We start from the raw sequence: 27,582 nt of genomic DNA on the forward strand, positions 1-27,582 counted from the left end.
TGCTAGAGGGGTTTTGGGAGGGAGGATGGGCTAAATGGGTAAGGGGCACTAAGGAATCTACTCCTGAAATCATTGTTGCACTATATGCTAACTAATTTAGATGTAAATTTTAAAAAATAAAAAATAAAATTAAAAAAAGAGATTACTAAGGATTAAGATAGAAAAGAGAAAATAAAGCTAATATAGTTATCTTTAACTCTTTGCAAGATAAACTGAGTATAATTTGATTATTTTGTTGACTGCTCCTTCTTCAAAAGAATTTTGCTCTCCCTGGAAAAACATATCTAGGGTTGTTAATTTTGACTCCTGTACTGTGTAGGAAAGAGAGGAGAGTGGAATGTAGTGAACTTTGAATAGCTAATGAGCACTCAAAGAGATAATGAGAGCATATCATGATTTGTAGTTTTAGAAAGTGGTTTTACATTCATTGTCTTATTTGGTATTCACACTACTTAGAATGGTTGATATAGAGGTTTATCTCTTTTGCTTTCTAATTGAGGAAATTGAGAAACTGTTAATCTTGTCCAAGTTGATACCTTGTAAAGTAAATAGTAGAGATGACATGAAAATAAAAGGTTTCTTGTTCAGAGGTTCATGTACTTTCTACTGAACTACAGTCTCTTTTCTTTTTTTATGTTAAAAAATTTTTTAATGTTTATTTATTTTTTGAGAGATAGAGAGAGACAGAGTGTGAGTGGGTGAGGGGCAGAGAGAGGGAGTCACAGATTCTGAAGCAGGCTCCATGCTCCAAGTTGTCAGCACAGAGCCTAGCGTGGCGCTGGAACTCATGAACCGTGAGATCATGAGCTGAGCTGAAGTCGGACACTTTAACCTACTGAGCCACCCAGGCACCCTAAACCAAAGTTTTCTATAGAAGATGGTGTCTAGCATTTAGCAACATAGCATATGTATCTTTACCATTGTTTTGCCTTGTGACCTTGGAAATAATGATTTAACCACTTTTTACTGTGTACTCTGTTCTTCAACCAGAGTTTGATACTTGGCAATTTATGTCCCATAGAGTTATAGCACTTAAAGTGATTGAAGAGAAAGATTTAATTATTTTAATTTTAATTTTTCATTATTTGCCACAATTATTACCTATTTTTATTTACAGTGTCATTTTTACTTATCATTATTATTACTTTTTTTTCTTTTATTTTTTATTTAAAAAAAATTTTTTTTTCAACATTTATTTATTTTTTGGGACAGAGAGAGACAGAGCATGAACGGGGGAGGGGCAGAGAGAGAGGGAGACACAGAATCAGAAACAGGTTCCAGGCTCTGAGCCATCAGCCCAGAGCCTGACGCGGGGCTCGAACTCACAGACCGCGAGATCGTGACCTGGCTGAAGTCGGACGCTCAACCGACTGCGCCACCCAGGCGCCCCTCATTATTATTACTTTAATGAGACATTACATTTTACCCACATTTCACATTTAGAATGGAAGGAAAGAACAAATTCAGAAAACTAGAGAAATGGATGCTAGAATTTATACATTCACATCAGTGCTACTTTTCCAGACAGTGATCTTGAGAAGCTATGTACTTGCTGCCATTGCTCAAAATATCCAGTGGATCGGGGGTGCCTGGGGGCTCTGTCAGTTGAGCATCTGTCTTCGGCTCAGGTCATGATTTCGTGGTTCATGAGTTCGAGTCCTGAGTCAGGCTCTGTGCTGACAGCTGGAAGTCTGCTTCAGATTCTGTGTCTCCCTCTCTCTCTGCCCCTTCCTTGCTCATGCTCTGTCTCTCTCAAAAATAAATAAACATTAAAAAATTTTTTAAAAAAATCCAGTGGATCTCATTTTTAAAATAATGGCTATAGGATTTTATGCATCTATACAAAGATGTATCTATTCAACATGAAAATATTAACTCAGCCAACAGTTGTTGGGTTTACATGATACTGATAATTAACATTCAGAACATTTTTAACTAGTGTATGTAGATTCAGAAACTGGATTTTATGAGCATTTTTGTAGAGTAGATTGATAGAATGAGTTATCTTTAAATTGATGATTGTTTTTTTTCCCCCTTTAGTCAGCAGATAAGCAGCGAGCTCTAGAAGAAACCAAAGCCTACACCACCCAGTCCTTAGCAAGTGTTGCGTATCTGATTAATACCTTGGCCAACAATGTCCTGCAGATGCTGGATATCCAAGCATCCCAGCTACGAAGGATGGAATCTTCAATCAATCATATTTCACAAGTGAGACCACACTGCTTTTCTCTTTTGCCTCTGAGGAACACTATAAACACAAGCAATCTGTATAATGCTGGCAGGCTTTATCATGTGAGTTAACTCACATGTATGATTTGCAAAATACAAATTCAGTATCAGGTTGTTTTTGATTCTTTTTGTGGAGCGATTCTCTATGAATTTGACAGGGAAGCAGATGTTAATACTTTTATTATAATTCAGTAGTCATGTTAAAATAATCATCTTTGAGTGAAAATTTCTCTGGTTTCTTCCAACTTGTACTGAATTCCACATTTCTTTATCTTCAAAAAAAAATATTAATGTGATAGCCTAATCACTTCTTTACATTTTTTTTTTCTGTTGGTAGGACTTTTGTTTAATCAGGATGGTACCGTATCTCAATAAAGAAAATATTAATTTAAGTGAACTTATAAAATTATCTTTATATAAAACTTAAAAAAGTTTAATGTTATACTTTTTTCCATTGTAAAAACCATTCCCTTAATATATAGAAAAATAAAAAAACGGAAAAACAAACCCTTTCACCACTGTTTAAACTTTTTACTTTTAGTACTTTATTCCAATACATTTTTCCTATAAATAGTTTTAAAAACGTAGCTGTGATTATATTATGTATAGAATTTTGGATTTTGTTCTTTTAACTTGTGATGACAACAGATATCTTCCCATGATGTTACAAGCTCTTCATAAACATTTTCAATGGCTGTATAATATTGCATGTGTATGTCACAGCTTTAGTAACCATTTCTGTATTTGGGGGCCATTTAAATAATACTGCAATGAAAAGCCAATTTGTAATTGCAAAATGAATTTTAAAAAACATTAAAAAGATAAAGGTTTTGATCTGCCTGCTTCTCTTTGTTGAGATCCTTGGAGCTTTTCTAGTTTAGCTGTCTTGTTACTGAGTAGCAGAGTTCAGGATGCTTCTGAAATTGACTAATCCAACAAATTTTCAGTCTGAAGCTTAATTTGTGTAATTAAATAAAATAGAGTCCAGATAATCAAACCAGATATGAGAAGACTCACTTATATTTGCTATTTGAAAGTTCACCAAACTGATTTAGAGGGACTTCTTGTTATTTAATACTATTTAATCTTAAAAATGTATTTGCCACTGTAAGGTTTTCTTTACATCCCATATGAAATTCTGTAGACATTGTATAATTTACTGCTTGCTATATTGCTGTATCTCTTAAAGTAAAAAACAAACCCTCCCCCAAACCCCCCAAGAATTCGCGAGTTTTAACGAGAAGTAAATTTTATTTGGAAGTGACCCCTTAGAAGAAATAATAATAATGAAATAGATGAACTTGGTTTTCTGTAAAAGGAGGGATATTGACAAATTACTAGTCTGATAGAGAATTTTGGGGTTTACAATTAAGAGTTTTAGAATTTCTGCATATTTGAAGTCTTAACAAAGGACCAAAAAAGACTATGAGAAGAAAAGTTCAAATGCAGAAGAGACATTAATAGAGTTTCTAAAAAGGATGAACAATTTGTTATTAGTTTGTGAAAGTAGAAGAGATTGTGAAGATAGATGATGACAATAAGCAAATAATAATGAAACATAATCATCTGTTTTTTAAAAGTAATCTCTATACCCAACGTGGGGCTCAAACTTATGCCTCTGAGATCAAGAGTCAGATGCTCTACTGACTGAACCAACCAGGTGCCCTGATAATCATCTGTTTTTTGATTAGAATTCTGTACTACTTTGGTAGAGAAGGGTAGCAGTTTTTTTTTTAATTTTTAAAACATTTTTATTTTTTGAGAGAGAGAGAGAGAAAATGAGATGGAGAGGGGCAGAGCGAGAGGGAGACACAGAATCTGAAGCAGGCTCCAGGCTCTGAGCTGTCAGCACAGAGCCCAATGTGGGGCTCGAACCCATGAACGGTGAGATCATGACCTGAGCTGAAGTCAGCCGCCCAACTGACTGAGCCACCCAGGCACCTGAGAAGGGTAGCAGTCTTAAGGAGGAAGGTGAATAAGTCTACTCTAAGTTGTAATTATATGTATGAATTCAGTTAATGAGAACATTTTATTTTTGAGTGTCACATAAATCTACATATAATTAATAGTCTAATTAGTACTGTCTTTTAAAGCCATTTTAATGGAGTAAGTGAAAAATGGGAGAGATGAATGGATAGAGATTAGTAGGTCAGAAATAACAGGGGCCAGGGGCACCTTGGTGGCTCAGTCGGTTAAGCATCAGACTTCGGCTTAGGTCATGATCTCATGGTTCATGAGTTCGAGCCCCACTTCGGGCTCTCTGGTATTAGCACAGAGCCTAGAGCCTGCTTTGGATCCTGTCTGCGCCCGCCTCCCCCACTGGTTCTGTCTGTCTTTCTGTCTCACTTTCTCTCAAATATATGTAAACTTAAAAAAAAAAGGGGGGGGGAAATAACAGGGGCCTGAGTCAGAGCTGTCAAGAATATGTTGACTCTTCTTCATTTGAAGTTGAACAATCCCTGGAAGGGTGAGGGATCTGCAGTTGTATAATACCTGTTAAGTCTATACAAAAGAGTATGCTGGGTGAGAGGTTGAATAGGAGAAATGGGCTGATGGAGGTTATAGCTAAGAAATAAGTAAATTTTAAAAATTATATATTTTTTAGTATTTGCCTTAAGGGTTGAAATAATTTTCAGTTATACTTAATGCACAGGTAGAGTCCTTTGTTTTAAAAGTCAATTGAGGGCACCTCTGTGGCTCGGTTGGTTGAGTGTCCAACTTTTGATTTCACCTCAGGTCATGATCTTGCAGTTTGTGAGTTTGAGCCCCGAAGCAGGCTCTGTACTGTCAGTGCAGAGCCTGCTTTGGATTCTCTGTCTCCTGGTTTCTCTTCCTCTCTCTCTCTCACCCTCTCTCTCTCTCAAAAATAAATTAAATAAATAAATAAACATTAAAAAAGAAAAGTCAGTTGAACATCAGAGTTATTTGATACTCTTTAGACTGAAAGATTATAGTATGAGAAAACATTTTCTGTTTACAAAGCAAATACTTAGTAAATACTCTAAATACAAGGATTGGCAAACCTTTTCTGTAAAGGACCAGCTAGTCAATATTTTAGGCTTTGTGGGCCACATGTGTAGTATCAGTTTCGTGTTATTCTCTGTGTGCGTGTGTATTTAAACAACTATTTAAAAATGTAAAAAGCTATTCTAACTTGTAGGTCATATAAAAGCAGTCTGCAGGCCAGATTTAGCATGTAGGCTGTAGTTTTTGCAAGCCCTTGTTCTTAAATACTGTTATTTTCTAATGTTTGGTAATTATATTTATTATTTATTTTTATATATATATATAAAATATATTTTTTTATAAATATATTTATATATATAAATATATTTTTTTTATAAATATATATTTTTATAAATATATTTATTATTATAATTATAATATTATTATTATTATTATGCTTTATTAAGAATATTACTATGTTTTTAGAGGGAGCCAGAACGTTCTTATGATATCTTGAGATTAGATTTTCCTTTCCTTTCCTTTCCTTTCCTTTCCTTTCCTTTCCTTTCCTTTCCTCTTTTCTTTTCTTTTCTTTTCTTTTCTTTTCTTTTCTTTTCTTTTCTCTTTCTATCTTTCTTTCTTTTTTTTTTTTTTTTTTTTTGGCAATTTGAGCAAAAGTATTAGGTTTAGAGAATTTGGAGAGAAGATTGGATTGAAGAAGGAAAGAAATGGAGGTTCAGTCAGGTCAAAGACCAGATCACATATTTATTGGAATGCTAGTAGGTATTAAGAGTTGTTTTGTAGGAATTGTCTGGTAGAGTGGTTCAGGACTAGGAGATACTAGATCTCTGATGTTTTTGATTTCTTTCCTCATCAGTATCTTTTTTCTGTGTCATGGGTAGGAACCTTATCACTTTTCAACCGCCTAGTGCTCTACCTCTTTTCTCCATATGTTTGGGAGTGGGGAGGGTCAGGGATCTAAGTTTTACTTTGATTCTTCTGCTGACTTGTGTGACATTTGACTTGAACTTCAGTTTTCTCATCTGTAAAATGATAAGACTGATTAGATGATATCTGAGCTATTTTCCATTTGGAATTCTTTATTCTTTTGAGGTTCCTACAAATGAACTTGATTTATATTTGCTTTTTTTCTTTCTATTCTGCTGGCTCTGCTATTCACCTCAGTCTGTGCCCCGCTGACCTCAACCCTCCATCACTCTGATATAACTGAGCTATTGCCTAAATTATTCTGAATTAGAATCTGAAGATGGGAATTCCATTGACTTAGCCAACTGAATGGCAGAGGTTTTAAAAAACAAAATAGAATTGATTACGAATATTTAGTATCAGACTTTTTTGTACTAAACATAGTATGAAGTAGTGCACTAATTTACACCACACTCACCATATCCATAAGAAGTATTAGGATAGGTTCTTGATGTAGATTACCTTAGGTAGTTTAAGGGTGGCAATTTAATTTTTATTTTTTATTTATTTTTTAAAGATTTTATTTTTAGGGCATCTGGGTGGCTCAGTCAGTTGAGCGTCTGACTTCAGCTCAGGTCATTATCTCACAGTTCATGAGTTTGAGCCCCACATTGGCTTGCTATCGTCAGCCTGTCAACACAGAGCCCACTTTAGATCCTCTGCCCCCACTTGTGCTCTCTCAGAAATAAATATTTTAAAAAAATTTATTTTTAAGTAATCTCTACACCCATTGTGGGGCTCAAACTCACAACCCTGAGGTTAAGAGTCACATGTTCCACTGACTCAGCCAGCCAGGTGCCCCAAGGATGGCAATTAAAAAAAATTTTTTAAAACATTTGTTTTTGAGGGACAGAGAGAGGCAGAGTATGAGTGGGGGAGGAGCAGAGAGAGAGGGAGACACAGAATCTGAAGCAGACTCCAGGCTCTGAACTGTCAGCACAGAGCCCGATGTTGGGCTCGAACCCACAAACTACGAGATCATGATCTGAGCCGAAGTCGGATGCTTAGCCGACTAAGCCACTGAGGCGCCTCCCAAGGGTGGCAATTTTAAAGAAATCCTGTCTCTAGCTTTGTTGCTGTTATCTTATTTCTTTGGAAGCATATTATTTAAAAAGCTAACAAATTTTTAATTTTAAAACTGAGAGTAGGAGTTAAATTAACATTAAATATTTTTCAAAAATATATAGTTATCAGAACAAACATTTAATTTTACTGAATTACTTGTATAAACATACATAGCTACTTTTAAGTCAGTATAGCATTATGTGTAAGGATGAATGCTATTACTGTGTCCTTGACTTTGTGTCCATTTCTGGTTAGTTAAAAAAAAAGGTTTATGAGAACATTATTCAAACTAAAATTCTTTTTTTTTAAATATATTTTTTAAGTTTATTTATTTCTTTTTGAGAGAGACAGAGACAGTGTGAGCAGGGGAGGGGCAGAGAGAGAGGGGGAGAGAGAGAATCTCAAGCAGGCTTCTCACTGCCAGCACAGAGCCTGACATGGGGCCAAACTCACAAACCGTGAGATGACCTGAGCGGAAACCAAGAGTTGGATGCTTAATGGACTGAGCCACCCAGGTCCCCCAAACTAAAATTCTTATAAGCTTATAAACTAAAAATTTTCCAAGCCAGGCCTGTCGCTTTTCTCAACTTAACCTAAAGAGTCAATACTGTCTACATTCAGTTCATCATGGCTTAAAGTGTATTTATTTTGAGACAGAGTGTGTGGTGTGAGTGTGAGGTGGGGGAGGGGCAGAGTGAGAGAGGCTATGAATCCCAAGCAGACCACACGCTGTCAATGCAGAGCTGGACTTGGGATTCTATCCCACGAACCATGAGGTCGTGACCTGAACCGAAATCAAGAGGTGGACACTTAACCGACTCAGCCACGCAAGTGCCCCCTCATTATGGCTTAGAAGAAGATCAGGGGGTTCAAAGGCAACATAAAGAACTTAAAGAGTAGTGTTCTTCCCACTCTAAGAGCTGACTAGAATTTATTTGGCCAGGTGTTGAAGTAGTTAACAGAGAGTAAAGGAAATAGGAAGGAATGATTATTAAATGCTATGAGAAGGGAAGTAATTCTTCTCAAGGGCTAGATACTAAAAGGCGGTGGAAGTTCTAACCCCTGAGGAACTTACCATGTAAGGTAATTTTTAAAAATTTATTTATTTATTTTGAGAGAAAGAGAGAGAGTGTGCATGTGTGAGCAGGGAGAGTGTGCATGTGTGAGCAGGCAGAGAGAGAGAGGGAGAGAGAGAATCCCACACAGGCTCTGTGCTGTCAGCACACAGCCCAACTGGGAGTTTGAACTCATGAACTGTGAGATCATGACCTGAGTTGAAATCAAGAGCTGGACATTTAACCAACTGAGCCACCCAGGAGTCCCAGGTAATTTTTTGTTTAAAAAACTTTGTAGCCTTGGGGTGTCTGTGTGCTCTGTCAGTTAAGTGTCCGACTCGATCTCAGCTCAGGCCTTGATCTCAGGGTTGTGAGTTCAGGTCCCACACTGGGCTCCGTGCTGGGCATGAAGCCTACTTAAGAACAAACTTTATAGCCTTGTTTAAAAATTCGATTTTAAATTAAGGAGATCCTTTGAAAGGTTATCAATATGTAATTATTCATAGAAGATAGGGTTTATACAGTTTTTAAATTCTTACGTATAGTTTATATCGTTTTATAAAAAATGAATAAGTGAAAATTGCCATTTAGTAATAACTAATTTGTTTTATGGAAGATGAATAATTTAAAGCCTATTTGTCATTTAAATAATTAAATGCTTATTTGAAACATTAACGTATAATTAAAAAATTGAGACATATTTGAAAACACCCAACTTAGTTGAGTTATTCCACCGTAACTATTTGCAGATGTTTTCTCACACTGATGATCAGCTGAAGTAGTACTGTCCAGTACAGTCACCTTTTGATTATCTGTGTTAATGGGCCACAACAATGCATGGGTAATCCTAAAACAAAGTACTTTATACAGTACCTGCCTGATATCTGTTGTGGCCTGAGCATGTGTTTGGATCCATGAAGGAGATGTAGGAGTGGGTCTCAGGCTTGCAAGGGAGTTGGGAGCCATTATGGTTATCTGAGGGTGATAAGAGGTATCCTAGAGAGCTTGGGTTTGGCACTACTTGGCTAAAGTGTCATGGGGGAAGCCCACAGCATGTGAGACCAGACTTGGCAATAGCCATGAGAAGGATAGAGAAACAAATTAATAAGGATCTGTTAATAGGAATAGACCACACAGTTGCAGTGACATTATTTGTTGTATTTTTTGGTTAACAGGTAACAAACAATAGTAGTATTTATTAAAAGTTACTTGCATTAGTTTTGGTCATCTTTGCTAAACACATTTTTTACTTGCCACAGGTAAGTGGTATTATTGAGACCTCTACTAAATAAGACTAAATTTATTATCATGTAACCAACAACTCTAGAAGTGACAGGATAAATTTGAAATACTTTTTTTTCTATTAAAATTCTTCCTAAATATCAATGTTGAACTTGTACTTCCAAAATTTAACTTTAACACATTTTAGTTTTGTAATTTCAAAGAATATGAAAAGGCAAGGCAATGATGATTACCGAAGGCTATGAATTTGATTTAGGAAAAACAGAGTAGCCATATTTTTAATAAAAAAATATAAGAGCTTTAAAAAAATTATTTTAAAACTAATAATTGGCTGTGAGTTGATGAGTGTTGAAGCTGGATTTTAGGTATATAGAGGAGTGTTCATTCTGTTACTCCATCTAATTTGAATGTGATTTTCCCCAAGAGAAACCTTTGAAAAATTTGAAGTAGGTGATTGCTGAAAATTTCAGAATGTTATAGACCAAACTTTCTTCTCCTTCCTTATGGAGTAGATTTATTGTTCTCTGTTATTATTCAGATTCTAAATAAAATCATAGCTATCTATTTTCTGAAGATACATTTGATTCACAAGAACTCCTACAGTTCAACCTAGTGTGGTAGTAGGATGGGAAGAACACAACTTATGCTCTTTGATTTTCTTAACCATATATTACTTTTATTACTGTATATGTTTTTAAAAAGTTAAAGACATCAAATATCTATACTTATCCAGTCGTTAGAGACATTAATCTTAAGTCAACTCTTGTAACAAGTCTGGAAACAATTGATATTTGAGAGTGCATAATGTAAGGATAAGTGAATTAGTCTCTCCTCTAGATCATTGGTTCTCAATCCGGGTAGTTTTACCCCTGCAGAGACATTTGGCACTGCAGACATTTTTGGTTGTCACAACTTGGGGCGCTCTTGGTATCTTCTGGGATGCTTCTTCACATTGTACAATACTCAGGACAGCTTCCCACAACAAAGAATGATCTGGCCCCAAATCTCAATAGTGTCTCTGTTGAGAAGCCCTGCTCTAGTTTTTCCCAGATGTAGGTATTCTTTTAAAATAGACAACTAGAATATTATATAGTGAAACTAAATTCTTTTGATTTCCCATGTGTATATCCTGTTAAGAATTATGTTTTAGAGCATGCATTCAGTTTTTACTGGTAATTAATACAAGAAGCAACATTTTTCTCTTCAGAATTCCTTCAACCAAATCCTTTTAGAGTTTAGTCCTGGGAAAATTGTCCCTTCCTCATGAAGGGATATATTTCCTTGTAATTCATTGTACTTTGCCTTCTCTCCTAGGAAGATGTAAGAGCCCAATTTTATGTCCTTTTATAGCAACTAGCCCTTATTTAGGCTCATAGGTCTGAGATCTTTTTCTTTGCTTTTCTGGTTTTTGTTTTATCCTTAGCATAAAGGTTTGTGGGTTTGGGCTGTGTGTTTGTGTGTATATAAAGAGAACATAGAAGTAATATGTAAATGCCCCAGTCACCAGGTATGATCAAATGTTTTGAGTGCTTTTTTAAAAAAAAAAGCCTCAATTTTTTCAAACAATTAAAAAAATGTGCTTACTATAAAATGTAACTATATATTAGTGCAGATATGGAAAGTTCCTTCCCCATTTTTATTTTGTAGAGATTTATTCATATTTCCAACATGAAAATTTGAAATTGAAGTTTCAGTTTGCAGTAAGCTTAGAATTCTATGGTTGCTTGGGTTTGCATTCTTATGGCCTCATTTTTGAATAGGATAATTATGTTTCTAAAAACAACATGGAGGGGCTCAGTTGGTTAAGCATCTGACTCTTGATTTCGGCTCAGGTCATGATCTCACAGTTTGTGAGTTTCAGTCTGGCATTGGGCTCTGTGCTAGTGGGCCCCCCACCCCCCAAAACAAATAAACTTAAAAAAATAAAAAGTGGGGTGGAAACAATGTCTCAAGAAAATAACATTCTCTGATAAATTTTCCTTTATTGATGTGTTTAAGACCAGTTATATAAAAAATAGGTACAAAAATGTGCCTATTTTCTTTGGTTTTTGTTTATTTTGAAGTGTACTTAATATATATGAAATCTTCTTAGCCCATATTTTTAATGATTTAGAATGTGACTCATTAAAAATTATTCAAAATGAGATTTTTATTTCTCTGAAGTTAAAAATAAGTAAATACCAACATTGTCACTAATATATAGATTTCTTTTTTCTTTTTTTTTAAAAAAAAATTTTTTTTTCAACGTTTTTATTTATTTTTGGGACAGAGAGAGACAGAGCATGAACGGGGGAGGGGCAGAGAGAGAGGGAGACACAGAATCGGAAACCGGCTCCAGGCTCTGAGCCATCAGCCCAGAGCCCGACGCGGGGCTCGAACTCACGGACCGCGAGATCGTGACCTGGCTGAAGTCGGACGCTTAACCGACTGCACCACCCAGGCGCCCCTAGATTTCTTTTTTTCTGTTACAGCTCTACCAAGTAGTTGAAAAGGAAAGCAGATTTTGTCATTTTTATTTAACATGCTCAGAAAAAGCTCAAAGATTATTTTTGTTTTAAAAAGAAATACTTAAATGATAAAGTTACTACCTTGGCCAGTCTTTGATTTGATACTTTATTTAGATACTAGTTGTGAAGCTTACACATCCTGTTGGCTTTTAGTCTTTTGGCTGAGGGGCACCTGGGTGGCTCAGTTGGTTATGGTTGGTGACTTCAGGTTATGATTTCATAGTTTGTGCATTTGAGCCCCACGTCAGGCTCTGTGTTGACAGCTCAGAGCCTGGAGCCTGCTTCAGATCTATGTCTTTCTCTCTCTCTGCCCTTCCCCTGCTTGCGCTCTGTCTCTCTGTCTCTCTCAAAAATAAACAGACATTTAAAAAAATTGTTTTTAAGTCTTTTCATTGAAATAAGAGGCTTTGAATTTGTTTCAAGTTTCCTTCATACCGTAGGTAGTTTGAGGATAGATAATCAGCTTTCATATTTCATAAAGTGATATTTAATACTGTCATATGGTCATCTTTTCTGTATTATTACAGATATTTTATTTTTTGTTTTTGAAAAACGTTTTGAAAGTGTTTTTTATTTTTGAAGTTTGTGTATTTATTTTGAGAGAGAGACAGTGGGAGTGGGTGAGGGGCAGAGAGAGAGGGAGAAAGAATCCTAAGCAGGCTCTGCACTGACAGCACAAACTCTTGATTTCCACTCAGGTCATGATCTTGTGGTTTGTGGGTTTGAGCCCTGCATCAGGCTCTGTGCTGGGAGTGTGGAGCCTGCTTGGGATTCTCTCTCTCTCCCTCCCTCTCTGCTCCTCCCCAGCTCGCTCTCTCTCTCTCTCTTTTAACATAAATAAAAACACTTTAAAAAATTAAAAAATATAAAATAATTGCTCTTCATATGCCACTAAACTACAGCCTGCTGTTTGAAAATGCTGTTTAAGGGGCGCCTGGGTGGCGCAGTCGGTTAAGCGTCCGACTTCAGCCAGGTCACGATCTTGCGGTCCGTGAGTTCGAGCCCCGCGTCGGGCTCTGGGCTGATGGCTCAGAGCCTGGAGCCTGTTTCCGATTCTGTGTCTCCCTCTCTCTCTGCCCTTCCCCCGTTCATGCTCTGTCTCTCTCTGTCCCAAAAATAAATAAACGTTGAAAAAAATAATTAAAAAAAAAAAAAAAAAAAAAAAAAAGAAAATGCTGTTTAATAGTATTAATCAAATTAATAAGAAACATAGTATTATCTGTGTACAGAAATTCACCCTCTATTAGCAAATGGAAAAGTAAAAAAACACATCCTATGTGAACATTTAATAAACCCAATAAATTAATGAGATATTTTATGAGTATTGTGTCATAAAAAACAAATTTTTTTGTAAAAAAATGTTAACATTGTATTTATATTTTAGGCCCCCCCTTTTTTTTTTAAACGTTTATTTATTTATTGAGAGAAGACACAGCATGAGCAGGGGAGGGGCAGAGAGAGAGGGAGTCACAGATTCTGAAGCAGACTCCACGTTCTGAGCTGTCATCACAGAGCCTGATGTGGGGCTCGAACTCACGAACTGCAAGATCATGACCTGAGCCGAAGTTGGACGCTCAACCTACTGAGCCACCGAGGCTCCTTTTTTTTTTTTTTTTAAAATAAAAAGGCATTTAAACACCAATGGAAATTACACTAATAGGTTATTTTAAAATGTAACCAACTTAACCACTGGGGTTTTCTTGATCATTGTATTAGTATAAATATAAATGGGGTTTGGGAAAAAATTAGCATGCTTTAACCCAAGGATTGGCAAACTTTTTCTGTAAAGGCCCAGCTAATAAATATTTTAGGCTTTGCAGGCCATACAGTCTTTGTTACAACATTCATCTTTGCCCTTGTAATATGAAAATATGTAAGTGAGTAGAATGGCAGTGGTCCAATAAAATTTTATGTATAGAAACTGAAATTTGAATTCTGTATAATTTTCACATGTCATGGCAGTAATTTTCTTTAGACTTTTTAAAACCATTAAAACATGTAAATACCACTCCTGGGTTCTAAAAACAAAAAACTTCAGGTGGGAAAAAACTTAGTGGGCCAGATTTGGTCTGCCAGCCATGATTTGCCAGCCCTTGCTTTAGCCTAGAAATGGAGAAAGCCAGTAGGTCCAAAAAGGAGAAAATTTAGCCATTGGGGTTAAGAATATAAATAATGATGTTAAGTCACTGAGCACCTATATTTTGACTTTTCCGCTTATTAGAACTATACATTCTCGTGTTGCACTTACATTATATTTTTCAGACCGTTGATATTCATAAAGAGAAAGTTGCAAGAAGAGAGATTGGTATTTTGACTACCAATAAAAACACTTCAAGGACACATAAGATTATTGCTCCAGCCAATCTTGAACGACCAGTTCGTTATATTAGAAAACCTATTGACTATACAATTCTAGATGATATTGGACATGGAGTAAAGGTAAGTATAATTTTTGTCAGCCTTTTAAAAATAGCAGTCCATAATGAAACACTTTAGAAAATGAAGCTTTTATCTTTTTTGGAAGCCCAAGTTTTGGCCCAGTTGTGGTTCTGAAGATTCCTTACTACTATAACTATTTTATCCTTCTTGCTTCTTCTTAGTGCTATGTTGTCAAGTTTTAAGCAGTCATCTGTAAATGAAATGCATTTATTTAAATAGTTATGATTAGACCTCATGTAGATTGGGCAAATAAGTGTGGTATAATTTCTGTAGTCTTTTAATGACTTAATATGACTGATTAAAAGATTACTTAGCATGTTATTAAAGTATTTACCTTACTTCAAGAATTTATCAGCAAGCTTCTGGCATTAGTTTTCAGAAAGAACATATGTAAACAAACATGTACTTTGAATTTTTCTAAAATAATTCTGTCTTAACATTTGGGTGAGAATAGTGTAGACAAAAGTAATATATGAATTAATATTTCTACCCATTTTGAATATGTAGCCATTATGTGTTTTGGCTATCTTTTAAAATGTATTAGAGTGCCTGCTGTATATATAAAATACCATGATCAAAACTGAAGTGCATATAAATTTCAATGAAATTGGTATTTATACTTAAACTATTTGGAGCATCAGCTAAGTATTAAGTAGCTTAAAGTTGACATCTTAATCATTGATTTGAAAGGCAGTGACTTATTAAATGTGACTTTGGATAAATATATACAATATACTTATAAGTGAAACTGTATAGTTTATGCAGTTGATTTATGTCTTTATATATAAGCAAATGTAAATTAAAAAAATACACTATACTAGTATGGCTAGAAATCAGTTAAGTCTAAATTTAATGTATATCTTGGTAAAAGAAAACATACAGTATAATTAAAAAAATATTTTTCTTAGAATTTTAATATAAGCATTATTATCTGGAATTTGATATTTAATTTTATAAAATACTTAAAATTTTATAATTTTGAGATTTTTTTTTCAAGGCTAATAACTGCAAATAGAAAATTTTAGGATACTGCTGGAATCTACTTCCAAAAGGCACTTAGAATAAAGCATAATATTTGTGCTTGCCCATTTACATAATAAAAACATGATTTCCTTCCCACTCTAATTCTTACTTAATTCAAGTAAAATATTACTCTTTTGGGACTCTGTAGTCCTTCTTATTTGGACTTTTAGTGTTTAGGCGACACTAATGTGAAGAAATCTTTAATAATGTTTTTTGAATAAAGCAATGTCATATAATTTCATCAAAAAACCTTCCTGTTCATGACACATTCTGCTTTGACCACTCTTTCTATGATCTACTGAAACATTATTTTTTAATGCTGAATGCTTAACTTGTTTTTTCTTTGTTTTTTTCCTTTCTCTTCACATCCTGAAGTTCCAACTAACCTTTCAATGCTTTTTTTCCTTACCTCTTTTATTTGCTCCATTTATGCATTAAGTGGTTGCTTAGATTTAAGGTAAGAGATTCCAGGGCTGGATTTCCATTCTTTGTTCTTATGTAGAATATTACATATGGGGAGTGAAGAGATACTCGGCACTTGGCCTTCTAAAATCAACAAATAATTCCTCTTTTTAATATTTAAAACTTTTTGTCATGCAATTTTGTGGTGTGTCTTCATGTTCTGTGAGGGCAGATTTTTTTGTGTTGTTCACCACCTTGTCCTGTGCTCCTAGAACAGTGCCTGACACACACACTAGTGGCTTAGTAAATATTTTTGAATAAATGCTTATTTTGCAATGTTAATATGTTTTGTGAAAATAAAATGTAAGTTACCGTATCATAAAATGTCATTATGGAGTAAAATTAGCTGGATTTTTGTAAATGTAGAATTTATGTTATGGATTGGAGGGCCAACTAATGTGCTTCATTTAACCCTCCCCCTGTGTAATAGCCTTTTTATTCTATAAATGGTGTGCTTTATTATACACTTGTGGCCAGTATGTCATTATCTCTTGACTCTTAGTCAATGTAAAGAAAGTGAGAAGTGGAAAATATTCAGTGTTATGGGTTTTTTTTTAAGTTGCAGTATCATGTATTTTGCTAAAATCAAGATTAGTTTCTTTTTTTCCAGTATTTCAATATAAACTCATTTTAAGAGTTTTTCTAGCTGAATATTAATTATATCAAAACATCAAAAGTTCATGATAATATTTAACAACAGGTTAAAAATTAGAGAAATATTTTGTTATGTGTTTCAGTAACAGGTGTTTTTTTCTTTTCTTTCTTTTTTTTTTTTTTTACAGTTTTAGTATTTTGAAGAATTAATGGTAAAAGACATTCAAGTATATTCAAGAAGTCTCTTTTAAATACAGTTACTAAAATCGTATTCACCAAACCATGCATTTCCTTTTTGTTCTTATTTTCTTAACTGACCCTTGTAATTTATTTTCAAATACATTTTCTTTCTAAACCCTGTTATTTGCCATGTCTTCAGTATAGAAAGTGATGACAGGAAGATAACTGAGATCTGAATCATTAACTATTAACCACGGCCACTGACATTTCAACAGATCTGATAGAGAGATGTGACTAGAGGAGTCGAGGCAAATAGTACTTCTTGTGTTATTGAATAGATGATGTTGGCTCCAAGCCCTCAGTCTTGCTGAGTGAAGGCATGTGGAATTGTGAGGAGAGTGCTTTTGCATAACAAAGAACTACACCCAAAGCAGTGTGTAGTTGCTTGGCTCTTTTCCTGTAAATACTATATGCAGATTTTGGCTGTTGATGTTTTAAAGTGATTGAAGAGAACAGAAAGATTACCTGAATGAAACACAGAAGTGGACTAATTCTTTTCCTCGTAAGTTTAGACCAGCTTGCCTAAGCTGCTATCCCATGCTCATTTCCTCCAGATTCCTTCTTGACCTTCCTGGGTTCAGGATCTGTTCATGTGAGAGATAGACCAAAATGAGTGGGAAATGAGAGAAGCTCCTAGAAAGCAAGGAAATATCACACTTGGATAAGATTCCTTAACATCTTTGCTCTTTGTACCAAAAACCTTCACTCTTTGGGTACTGTGGCTTTATATAGGTGTTGCTGTTATATCTGGGTGCAGTTTACTGAGCGAGAAGAGTACCCTGCATTCATCCTAGAAGCTACAATGCACCAACGTTCTGTCTTTTCTTCCTTCCTGTCCCCCTCCCCTCTTTTTTTAAAGCACATTGTTAATAATTTTTGGTGAACCAAAACAAAGTAGAGTGAAAAAAGTATTCAGCATATAACAAATTATTTCTCTTTTAGTGCTGGTATAAAAATGATTGGTTTTCAAAGGGTGATGAATGGAATAATATAATACATTAAGGTAGAAAATATAATTTAAAAATGTTAAAGTTGGAAAGGACTGCAGATAATAAACCAGTTAAGTGGTTTTCCAGCTGAGCTTGGAGATCTGTGGGTTATATCAAGTGCCCTAGAAGTCTCCTGATGTTTGTTGGTAGGATTATCTGCTACTTTGATTTCCTCAGCTGTTCATGAGTTCTGTCTTTGCTCTTGTTGCTGTTAGACTTTTGATGCCTTTCAGACTCTAAACAAAGATAACACTTTGGGACCAAACACATGGGATTTGACTCAGAAGAATCCTCTGTACTAAAAGTTGAATTTTTAACGTTTTGTACAGCGTGTTCTGATAGTGGTTAATTTAGGTTTTTTCTTTAGTTGAGTGGGGAGAACAAGTTGTAGAGTTTAGTTCATAAGACCTTTGAAAACAATGTCGTGATATTTGTACAACAAAAGGCATAAAAAACTAAATGGTGGAATGCCATATTGGAAGTGTTTTAGTATGTACCTGAGGCCATATAAAAGTGTAATTTACCTTGAACTATACATACTACTCCTCCTTGTATATTTGAATCCTGCTTTTTAAAAATGTTTATTAATACTGATATTTCTTTTTTTGGAGATTTCTATAATTTGTAGACATTCCTTTTTGTTTAAAACATAGTCTTATTCTAAAATATTCTAAGTTCCTTAAAAGCAGAGAAATCATTTTATAGGCCTTTGTGTCTCATTCTGACCCCCTGCCATGTCTCCCTTAATTTTCATATTCCTTGGTGTGCCTGGGTGGCTCAGTCAGTTAAGCATCTGACTTCGGCTCAGGCCATGATCTTGTGGTTTGTGGGTTCGAGCCCTGCGTTGGGCTCTGTGCTGACAGCTCGAAGCCTGGAGCCTGCTTCGGATTCTGTGTCTCCCCCTCTCTCTGCCCCTCCCATGCTCATGCTCTTTATCTCTTAATAACAAATAAATGTTAAAAATTAAAAAAGAAAATTTTTTCATATTCCATTGCCTACTAGTCTGGTAGATGAAAAGTGGTTGATAAATGAGGAATATACCACAGATAACCATTTTAGAATGTGTCTGGTACTATTCTGTCACAGCAGGTCATCTGTCAGTGGGAGATTTCTTCTTAGCAGAAGTGTCCTTTGTGAACTAGAGATATCTGGCCAGCCAGCTTTATAAAAAATACTGAAGTTCACAGGGTTCTGAAAAAGCACTGAGATTTGTAATAAACATTGTATTTTGATATATCAAGGTTCAAGGAGTTATTGAATGCACCAAAAAAGCATAGAGCAGGAGAGTAGGAGCACTGTAGAAAAAATATTAAGGCCATAAGAATGAGCTTGATGCTTGGTGCTAGTTGTAGAGATCTCCAAAGCCTGGGAGATAGGACCACTCTTTGAACATAAAAGAACTTTTCTACCTCCAGTATTACCTACATTCCTTACTCACAGGCCAATGGCAAAGTATTTGAGCATTGTCACTTAAATGAAATAATTCTTCTGTTTTGAGGATTTCTTTTTGGTGGGAAAAAAAGGGGGAGAATGTTTCCTACTGTTTCCTCCTTATACCTAATACCTGCTTTACTTAGCTCTCAATGATGACTTTCCCCTTTATAGAATTAAAAAATGCCCACATAATTCAATGGTTAAAAGCTTCATTCTGATTTCCAAAAAAGACTTTGAAGTATAATGAACACGCACACTCATGATTCAGGACCATTAACTGCATGTTTATGAACCAGATGATAGTTCTGCTTATGTTTATAGTTTGTTTTAAAGTTTCATGTGGAATTGCTGTAGTGAAGTAAGTGTAGCTCTGCTTTGTTTTCTTTTTCCTGAGTTTATGGTGCATTCTCGTTCTCCTGTCTCTCTTTCCCTCCTTCCCACCCCCCCCCCCCCACCCCGGCTGTCCACTTCTCCACACACAAAATTTAGTCCTGTGTTTTGCTGCTTGTGAGGAAGTGATGTCTCCCCCATAAACTTCCCTCAAAATAGTGTTTAGAACCTTGATGGCTATCAAGTGAATTTTTTTAATCAAATTATTTTATATTTGAAATAAACTTTCTTTAATTATAATACAGATCCTGCCTGTGATAAACATGTTAAGTTTTTATTTGTTTTTTTTTTTTAACATTTCTTTATTATTGAGAGACAGAGCATGAGGATGGGAGGGGCAGAGAGAGGAGGAGACATAGAATCTGAAGCAGGCTCCAGGCTCTGAGCTGTTAGCACAGAGCCTGACATGGGGCTTGAACTCACAAACCGTGATATCATGACCTGAGCCGGTCAGATGCTTAACTGACTGAGCCACACAGGCGCCCCGACACATTAAGTTTTGTTTGGCAGTTATTCCTATTCTTGCTCTTTCCCTCAAATTAGATGGCAGTATTTATACTCTGCATAGCATATTCATCGTTTTACTTAGCCTTTTTCACAAAGGAAAACCACCTTGAAGAAGTATTGAAAAACTCTTTTAGCTTCATATAAAGGTACAGTATCAATAAAGTATAAAATTACAGATTTTTTGGACATTCTACAGGGACTCTGGTTTCTTACATGATTTAAGTTACTTATCCAAACCCCATTAACCAAGCAGATACAATCATTTGATGATTCTACAGATCATAAAATATATCAAGTTTTGTTTATGGAAGTGTCCACTGGATTTTAATATATAGGTTGTTTATTTTATATATTTTATAGATTAAAAGACTTCTAGAAGATACTGCAATTTAAATAAAAACACTTTACATGCCAAAACCTTGAATCAAAGTTGAAAAGCTGTTTTCAAGTATTTTAGCTATTCCATATATAGAATAAAATTCTCTTTTACTTTTTCTGCTGCTCCTTTTCCTTCCCGTTTCTAGCAAATTGATGTAGTTTAGTGTTGGCTCACCTACTTCTCCCTCATCACTTAAAGTAACTTTGGGTTTTATGTTGTTTAAGGTTGAGCTTAAAGGACTTTGGTTATTACTATAAAAAATCTGATATCATAAATTAAGATTTACAGTTTGAAAAGCTACTGGTTATTTGTCCTATTACTCTTGAAATTTTACCTAAATGTGGATTGATGTTTTAAAAACTTCTGGCATTTTCATTTTAAGATATGATTAGTATACCCTCTGCTTATTAATGAGGGGGGAACAAGGATAAGTTAATCTGTCTTACTTGATAACTGGTTTGTTTTGTATTTATTAAAAGTAACACCAAAGGATTCCAGATAAACGTTTCACTTGAAAAAATATTGACATCTCAAAGGTATCATTTGTCAATTAAAGATTGTTTTAACATCACACACAACTTGTTCACTGGGCTTATTCATTTGCAGAGTTTGCTTCATGATATATTATTTCTTGCCTATTCAGGTAACAAGTAGTATTTCAGGATTTTTAAAAATTTCATTTAAGCCAGAGTAATTTTGGCAGCCTCAGTACTCTGTATTTGGTTATGATTTGTTTTCTTAAAATTTATATTTTGAAATTATAGTTATAAATACATTCTGATTTCAGTGGTGTAATGTCTTGCAGTTTCATTTTATAAATAAAATTGAATACTCCAGACATAATCTTATTAGAAAAGTTAATATCTTTTTTTGAAGTGTTTGGTAATCCACAATATTGGGGGCTTAAAATAGGGTCAGGTATGAACCTATATGTTGAACATATTTACTCTAACCCATTGGTAATCTCAGACAATTTGAGATTGCATTTGAACTATATTTGTGAATGACTTCTCTTACCTCTTTAAGATATCCAGATTTCTAGGGCTTTCTATATGAATGCTGATATACTTCTTTGGTGGCATCATTTGTTTCCAGATTATGCTACTCTCTTTCTCTCATAATTTCAATTAGAGAGAGATGGAATAGTGAGGAGTGATGGCCCAGCTCTGATTTAGGACGATGTTACATCTTTCCCATAATCTTTATTTTCGGCCTGAGTGGGTCTAATTCCCATTGGAACTAGTACATTGCCTTTGGCCTCTGTATTGCTCATAATTGAATGGGATATCTCAGCCCTAACTTTCTAGTTCAGATGTTTAGGAACATGACTTAACTTCTGGCAGCTTTCAGGTAGGTGATTCCTTCATAAAAGAACGTTAAAGAAATCTGAATTGTAAGGCTGATCCACTATTTTAAAAACTGAAAATTTTTTGGTATACCATACAATTTGACTTTGTATTCTCTAGTTACAATGGATCAAAACTATACTGCATATTTTATTGGGAAACATGTATTTTTTATGATATACTTGCTATCTAAAAAACAAGGAATTGTTTAAAGGCATTATTGTTTTTGACCAAGTTTTTCTTTGTTAAAACTAAAGTTCTTATGGTTATCCTATTTAATTTCAATTAAATATAGTATCAAATAGTCTAACCAGTGATCTGTTGGTGTGATGGCCTAATGGCAAATACAGTCTTTGCATACAAGTTTACAATCATTTGAAAATCTCATGTTAGGAAGAGTCCTTTGAGTACAACTGTAGAATAATAGTAGAGTAGAAATTGCATATGAAATGCATGGCCTCTAATTTTTTTTTTCCCTATTTAAACCTTCCCCTCCTTTGTTAAATAGCATAACATTATTTCCCAAAAGTGACATTTTGTTTCACTGTATACGAGTTGATTTTTCCTCCAAATTTTTTTAGGTGAGTACCCAGAATATGAAGATGGGTGGGCTGCCGCGTACAACACCTCCAACTCAGAAACCCCCCAGTCCCCCTATGTCAGGGAAAGGGACACTTGGGTAAGTATGTAATAATTGAAAACCACTTCATGTAGTGTTGTTGAAAACTAAACACTACATATGTTTAAACTATTTTTTAATATTTGAAACAAGAACATTTTCTTCCCAAGGTTATCCTTTTTTCTGGGAAACATCTTTATAATTTTAAAAAGATTTTGTTTGAAAGTTATTTTTCTGTTGAATTTTAAATTTGAGGTAAAATCCTAGCCCAAGTTCATGGTTTATTATAAATTGTACTCTAATTTCAGAAATGTTTTAGAGTATTCTGATTGTGCTTATTTTAGACTATTCTTCTGGAGAACACTGTAAATTACAAAATTCTGTATGTCTTGTGTGGTTATGAGAATACTGAGCTTTAATTCTATCTCACAGAAGTGAGCTCTGGATTTGACTTTTGGCAGAAATGGCCATTTAATGTAAAAGCTTAACATTTTTCTTCTGTAGCATCATAATATAAACATTTGGTTTACAATGGAGATTTGTGATCAGGTGGACATAATATATCCCAAAAGGCAGATGACTAAAATGGTGGTCCAGCTGTGCTCCTGCTCTGTGGTTTTGCATAGTCAACCTCTTAGCAATTCAGTTTTTTCATCTGTAAAAGGGGGTAATATTTATTCTCTATCAACTTTTCAGAGTCATTGTATCACAAATTGGATTTTTCAAAAAATGTGTAAGACAAAGACAAAATGCTTTGATACCCATTGGCTTGATGATACATGCTTAAAATTTTTTAAATTGACAATCTTGTTTTTGGCCCCCTCACCAAAAAAAAAAAAAAAAACTACAACAACAAAACCAACCAAACAAAAAAAACCATAACCAAAAAAACTGAAAAGAGAGAAAAGAAAAGGGAAAAAAGAAAATGACAAAGAAACTAATTAGGACAGGACAAGATGAATTAGAATATAAAAGAAGATAATGTTGGTAGAGGAATTATAGTTAGGACAATGGGAAATAAAAGGATAAAAATTAATTCCGGCCAGGAATAGGATGCTTTTATTTGGGGTCAGCAAAACAAATTCTGCTTAGATGAGAGAGGAAAGCATCTAGTAGATCAAATAAGATTTAAACTTCAGTGTAGTATGTTTTTATTTATTTATTTATCTATTTATTTAATTTTTCTATTTTTTAAAATTTACATCCAAATTAGTTAGCATATAGTGCAACAATGATTTCAGGAGTAGATTCCTCCGTGCCCTTACCCATTTAGCCCATCCTCCCTCCCAGAACCCTTCCAGTAACCCTCAGTTCTCATGTTTATGAGTCTCTTCTGTTTTGTTCCCCTCCCTGTTTTTATATTATTTTTGTTTCCCTTTCCTTATGTTCATCTGTTTTGTCTCTTAAAGTCCTCATATGAGTGAAGTCATATGATTTTTGTCTTTTTCTGACTAATTTCACTTAGCATAATACCTTCTAGTTCTGTCCACATAGTTGCAAATGTCAAGATTTCATTCTTTTTGATAGCTGAGTCATACTCCATTGTATATATATACCACATCTTCTTTATCCATTCATCCATTCTTTCCATACTTTGGCTATTGTTGATAGTGCTGCTGTAAACATGGGGGGTGCATGTGTCCCTTCAAAACAGCACACCTGTATGCCTTGGATAAATGCCTAGTGGTGCAATTTCTGGGTCGTAGGGTAGTTCTGTTTTTAGTTTTTTGAGGAACCTCCATACTGTTTTCCAGAGTGGCTACACCAGCTAGCATTCCCATTCAGTGTAGTATGTTGATGACATGGTAGGCTGTAGTGGTGCAGATGTAAGAGTAGAGAGATCAAGAGGAAGTATTTGTTTTCCTGTGGAATGTCTATATTTCTATTATATGTAGTACCTAACAGATTTTGTTAGGTTTTAAGTCAAGATTGTTAGCAAGGTAACCCACTGTCCTCTTAGTAAAAGAAAACTTTCTGTTGCTCTCAAATTTTGAAGATGTATTCATATACCAGTATTTGTTTCCCTTGTGTATTAGCAAGGGCTCTGCAGGATCTTTGGAGACCAGAGTTGCTGAGCACTACAAACCAGTTGATGGTCACAGTGTGGTGTTTTTGCATAGTCTTTGTCTAGCCATCATATTTTGTTCCTTTGGCCCTTATTTTTTACTTTGTATTTATCATTGCCTTCACTGTATTGTTCTCAGTCAGCAAGGGTTTTTGTCTGCATGAAACAGAACATTTTTATTGTCTGGAAATGAGATGTTTGGAAATGAATCCGTACCTTATTTTTTTTTTATATTTACATTATAATTTCATTTTTTTTTTTTTACTTTTTTTTTTTTTACCGCTTATTTATTTTTGAGACAGAGGGAGACAGAGCATGAACGGGGGAGGGTCAGAGAGAGAGGGAGACACAGAATCTGAAACAGGCTCCAGGCTCTGAGCTGTCAGCACAGAGCCCGACGCGGGGCTTGAACTCACGAACCGCAAGATCATGACCTGAGCCGAAGTCGGACGCTTAACCGACTGAGCCACCCAGGCGCCCCTTTACATTATAATTTCAGATGCCTAACCTTTTTAGTATTTTTTTTTTTTTTTAATTTGAGAGAGAGAGAGCACGAATGGGGGAGAGAGGCAGGGGGAGAGAGGGATCCTCAGCAGGCTTCACCTCAGCACAGAGCCCGACCCAGGGCTCAATCCCACAATGCTGGGATCATGATCTGAACCAAAATCAAGAGTCTGATGCTCAATTGACTGAGCCACCCAGGCACCCCTAAACTTTTTCGCATTTTATTTATTTTTTTTAAATGTTATTTTTGAGAGAGAGAAAGAGTGGGGGCACGGCAGAAAGAGAGAGAGAGAGAGAGGGAGAGAGAGACACACCCAGAATTCGAAGCAGGCTCTGAGCTGTCAATGTAGAGCATGATGCGGGGCTCGAACTCACAAACCATGAGATGACCTGAGTGGAAGTCCGACGCTTAACCTACTGAGCCACATAGGCACCCTACTTTGTAGTATTTTATTTATTTATTTTTTTAATTTTTTTTTTCAATGTTTATTTATTTTTGGGACAGAGAGAGACAGAGCATGAACGGGGGAGGGGCAGAGAGAGAGGGAGACACAGAGTCGGAAACAGGCTCCAGGCTCTGAGCCATCAGCCCAGAGCCCGACGCGGGGCTCGAACTCACAGACCGCGAGATCATGACCTGGCTGAAGTCGGACGCTCAACCGACTGCGCCACCCAGGCGCCCCTGTAGTATTTTAAATCCACGTTCCTGATATTCCTTTTCCTTCCTTGGACGTACTATATCATCTAGTGCCTTTTACTTATTTTTACTTATTTTTTTATTTTTTAGAGAGAGAAGAGAGCAGGTGGGGGAGAGGGGCAGAGATTGAGAGAGAGAGAGAGAGAGAGAGAGAGAGAGAGAGAGAGAGAGAGAATCTCCAGCCTCCACACTCAGTGCAGAGCCTGATGTGGGGCTCCATCCTACCACCCTGGGATCATGACCTGAGCTGAAATCAAGAGTCAGATGCTCAACCGACTGAGCCACCCAGGCACTACTGCTTATTTTTAATTATTAATGTACATATGTGTTTATGCAAGATTTTGAGGGTAGTAGAGTGGACAGGGTCACTACAAAGTGATCTCACTGAAAATCTATCTGGGCTATTGAGTAGCCCAGGAAAACTGTATTTAAAGGAACCTTGGGACTCTGGGAGGAGTGAATTATTGAGAAATTTGTAAGGGAGTAACATCATTTCAGGAAAAGATAGCTTTTTAATTTTCACATCTTGAGATCCCAATTTTTATTCTTTAGAAACCAGAATTGTATCTGCAGAATGTCACTTTCATGTCAGTTGAGTATTTATCATTGTCATAAAGAATTTAGAAACTTAGAGATGAGAACTAATTTAATAATCATTAATATGTCATTGTGCATCCTATTTCCTGTCATATTTCCTCTTTTTTTTAAATTTATTTTTGATGTTTTTATTTATTTTTGAGACAGAAAGCACGAGCTGGGTAGGGGCAGAGAGAGAGGGAGACGGGACCCAAACTGAAGCAGCCTCCGTGCTGACAGCAGAGAACCCAATGCGAGGCTCTAACTCATAAGCCGTGAGATCATGACCTGAGCTGAAGTCAGATGCTTAGCCAGTTGAGCCACCCAGGGGTTCCTCCTCTTACTTTTCTCATTCTCTTCCTTTTAAAGGAGATTTTGAGAAGAAGGAAATATATTAATAAAATCCAGTCTGTTTTGTACTTTACAGTCCAAAGCAAAATAAGTAGAAAGACTTAGGTGGTCTTTTTTTTTTTTTCTCTCCCTTTTAAATGTTGAACACTGAGGAAGGTAAGAGGTAAAAGAGATCAAGGTAAAAGTTGAGTGAGGTGAGAAAGGAAGTGAGGGGAGAATGGAAGGAGAGGAGATTAACTTGTGTATTTCTTTGTGTGGATGTGTAGTGCAAGTTCTATGTATTTACTATATAGAAAGGGAAATGACTTGTTAGAGTTGCTATTGATGATCACTGTGGGGGGTTGTGGAGCCAAATTATAGATTTATTTACCCTATCTTTGAATATCTTTGGTTAGGGAGAGAGGGGTGAGGAAGATAATTAGTGCATTCATGCAGTACAGTTGGGAAACTTTGGCATGGTACTAAAATAATTCGAACTCATTAAAAAAAAAGTCTGGGAAACACTGGCTTACTTGGTGGGAGAATCTTTGTGCTCTCTGAGAATGAGTGAACAAAATTGCATTAGTACAGGGAAATGAGGTTGGAGACTAAACAACAGCAATACTCATTGAAACCCTAATGACAAAGAAGTGATACTTAAGGAAAGACTGAAATTGGTAGCTGGGTTATGTGAAAACATTTTCCTGTCTCTGAATACAAATTGTATTTCACTACTGGCAACTCTTTGAATTTATTGTGCCGAAACTTGCTAATCACACAATACATACGCTCTTCTTTTTGTAGGCGGCACTCCCCCTATCGCACACTGGAGCCAGTGCGTCCTCCAGTGGTACCAAATGATTACGTACCTAGCCCAACCCGTAATATGGCTCCCTCGCAGCAGAGCCCTGTGAGGACAGCTTCTGTGAATCAAAGAAATCGAACTTACAGGTATTT

General features: G+C 35.6%; 1 protein-coding gene across 50 annotated transcripts in view; it reads left to right on the top strand.

Moving 5' to 3' along the window:
• Positions 1–27,582, top strand: part of ABI2 (abl interactor 2) — a 125,349-nt gene that overhangs the window by 57,483 nt on the left and 40,284 nt on the right. For 13 of the 50 annotated variants that reach the window (XM_043577557.1, XM_043577544.1, XM_043577548.1 and 10 more), the window contains exons 2-5: positions 2,041–2,208; positions 14,294–14,470; positions 22,416–22,513; positions 27,430–27,576. In XM_043577557.1, the coding sequence (XP_043433492.1) occupies positions 2,041–2,208; positions 14,294–14,470; positions 22,416–22,513; positions 27,430–27,576 (590 nt within the window). Of the gene's footprint in view, positions 1–2,040; positions 2,209–14,293; positions 14,471–15,932; positions 15,951–22,415; positions 22,514–27,429; positions 27,577–27,582 lie in introns of all 50 variants that reach the window. The other 37 variants (XM_043577539.1, XM_043577586.1, XM_043577543.1 and 34 more) reach the window with 6 other exon arrangements.

Source organism: Prionailurus bengalensis, chromosome C1, assembly GCF_016509475.1.
Source record: "Prionailurus bengalensis isolate Pbe53 chromosome C1, Fcat_Pben_1.1_paternal_pri, whole genome shotgun sequence".
Classification (NCBI taxonomy): Eukaryota; Metazoa; Chordata; class Mammalia; order Carnivora; family Felidae; genus Prionailurus; species Prionailurus bengalensis.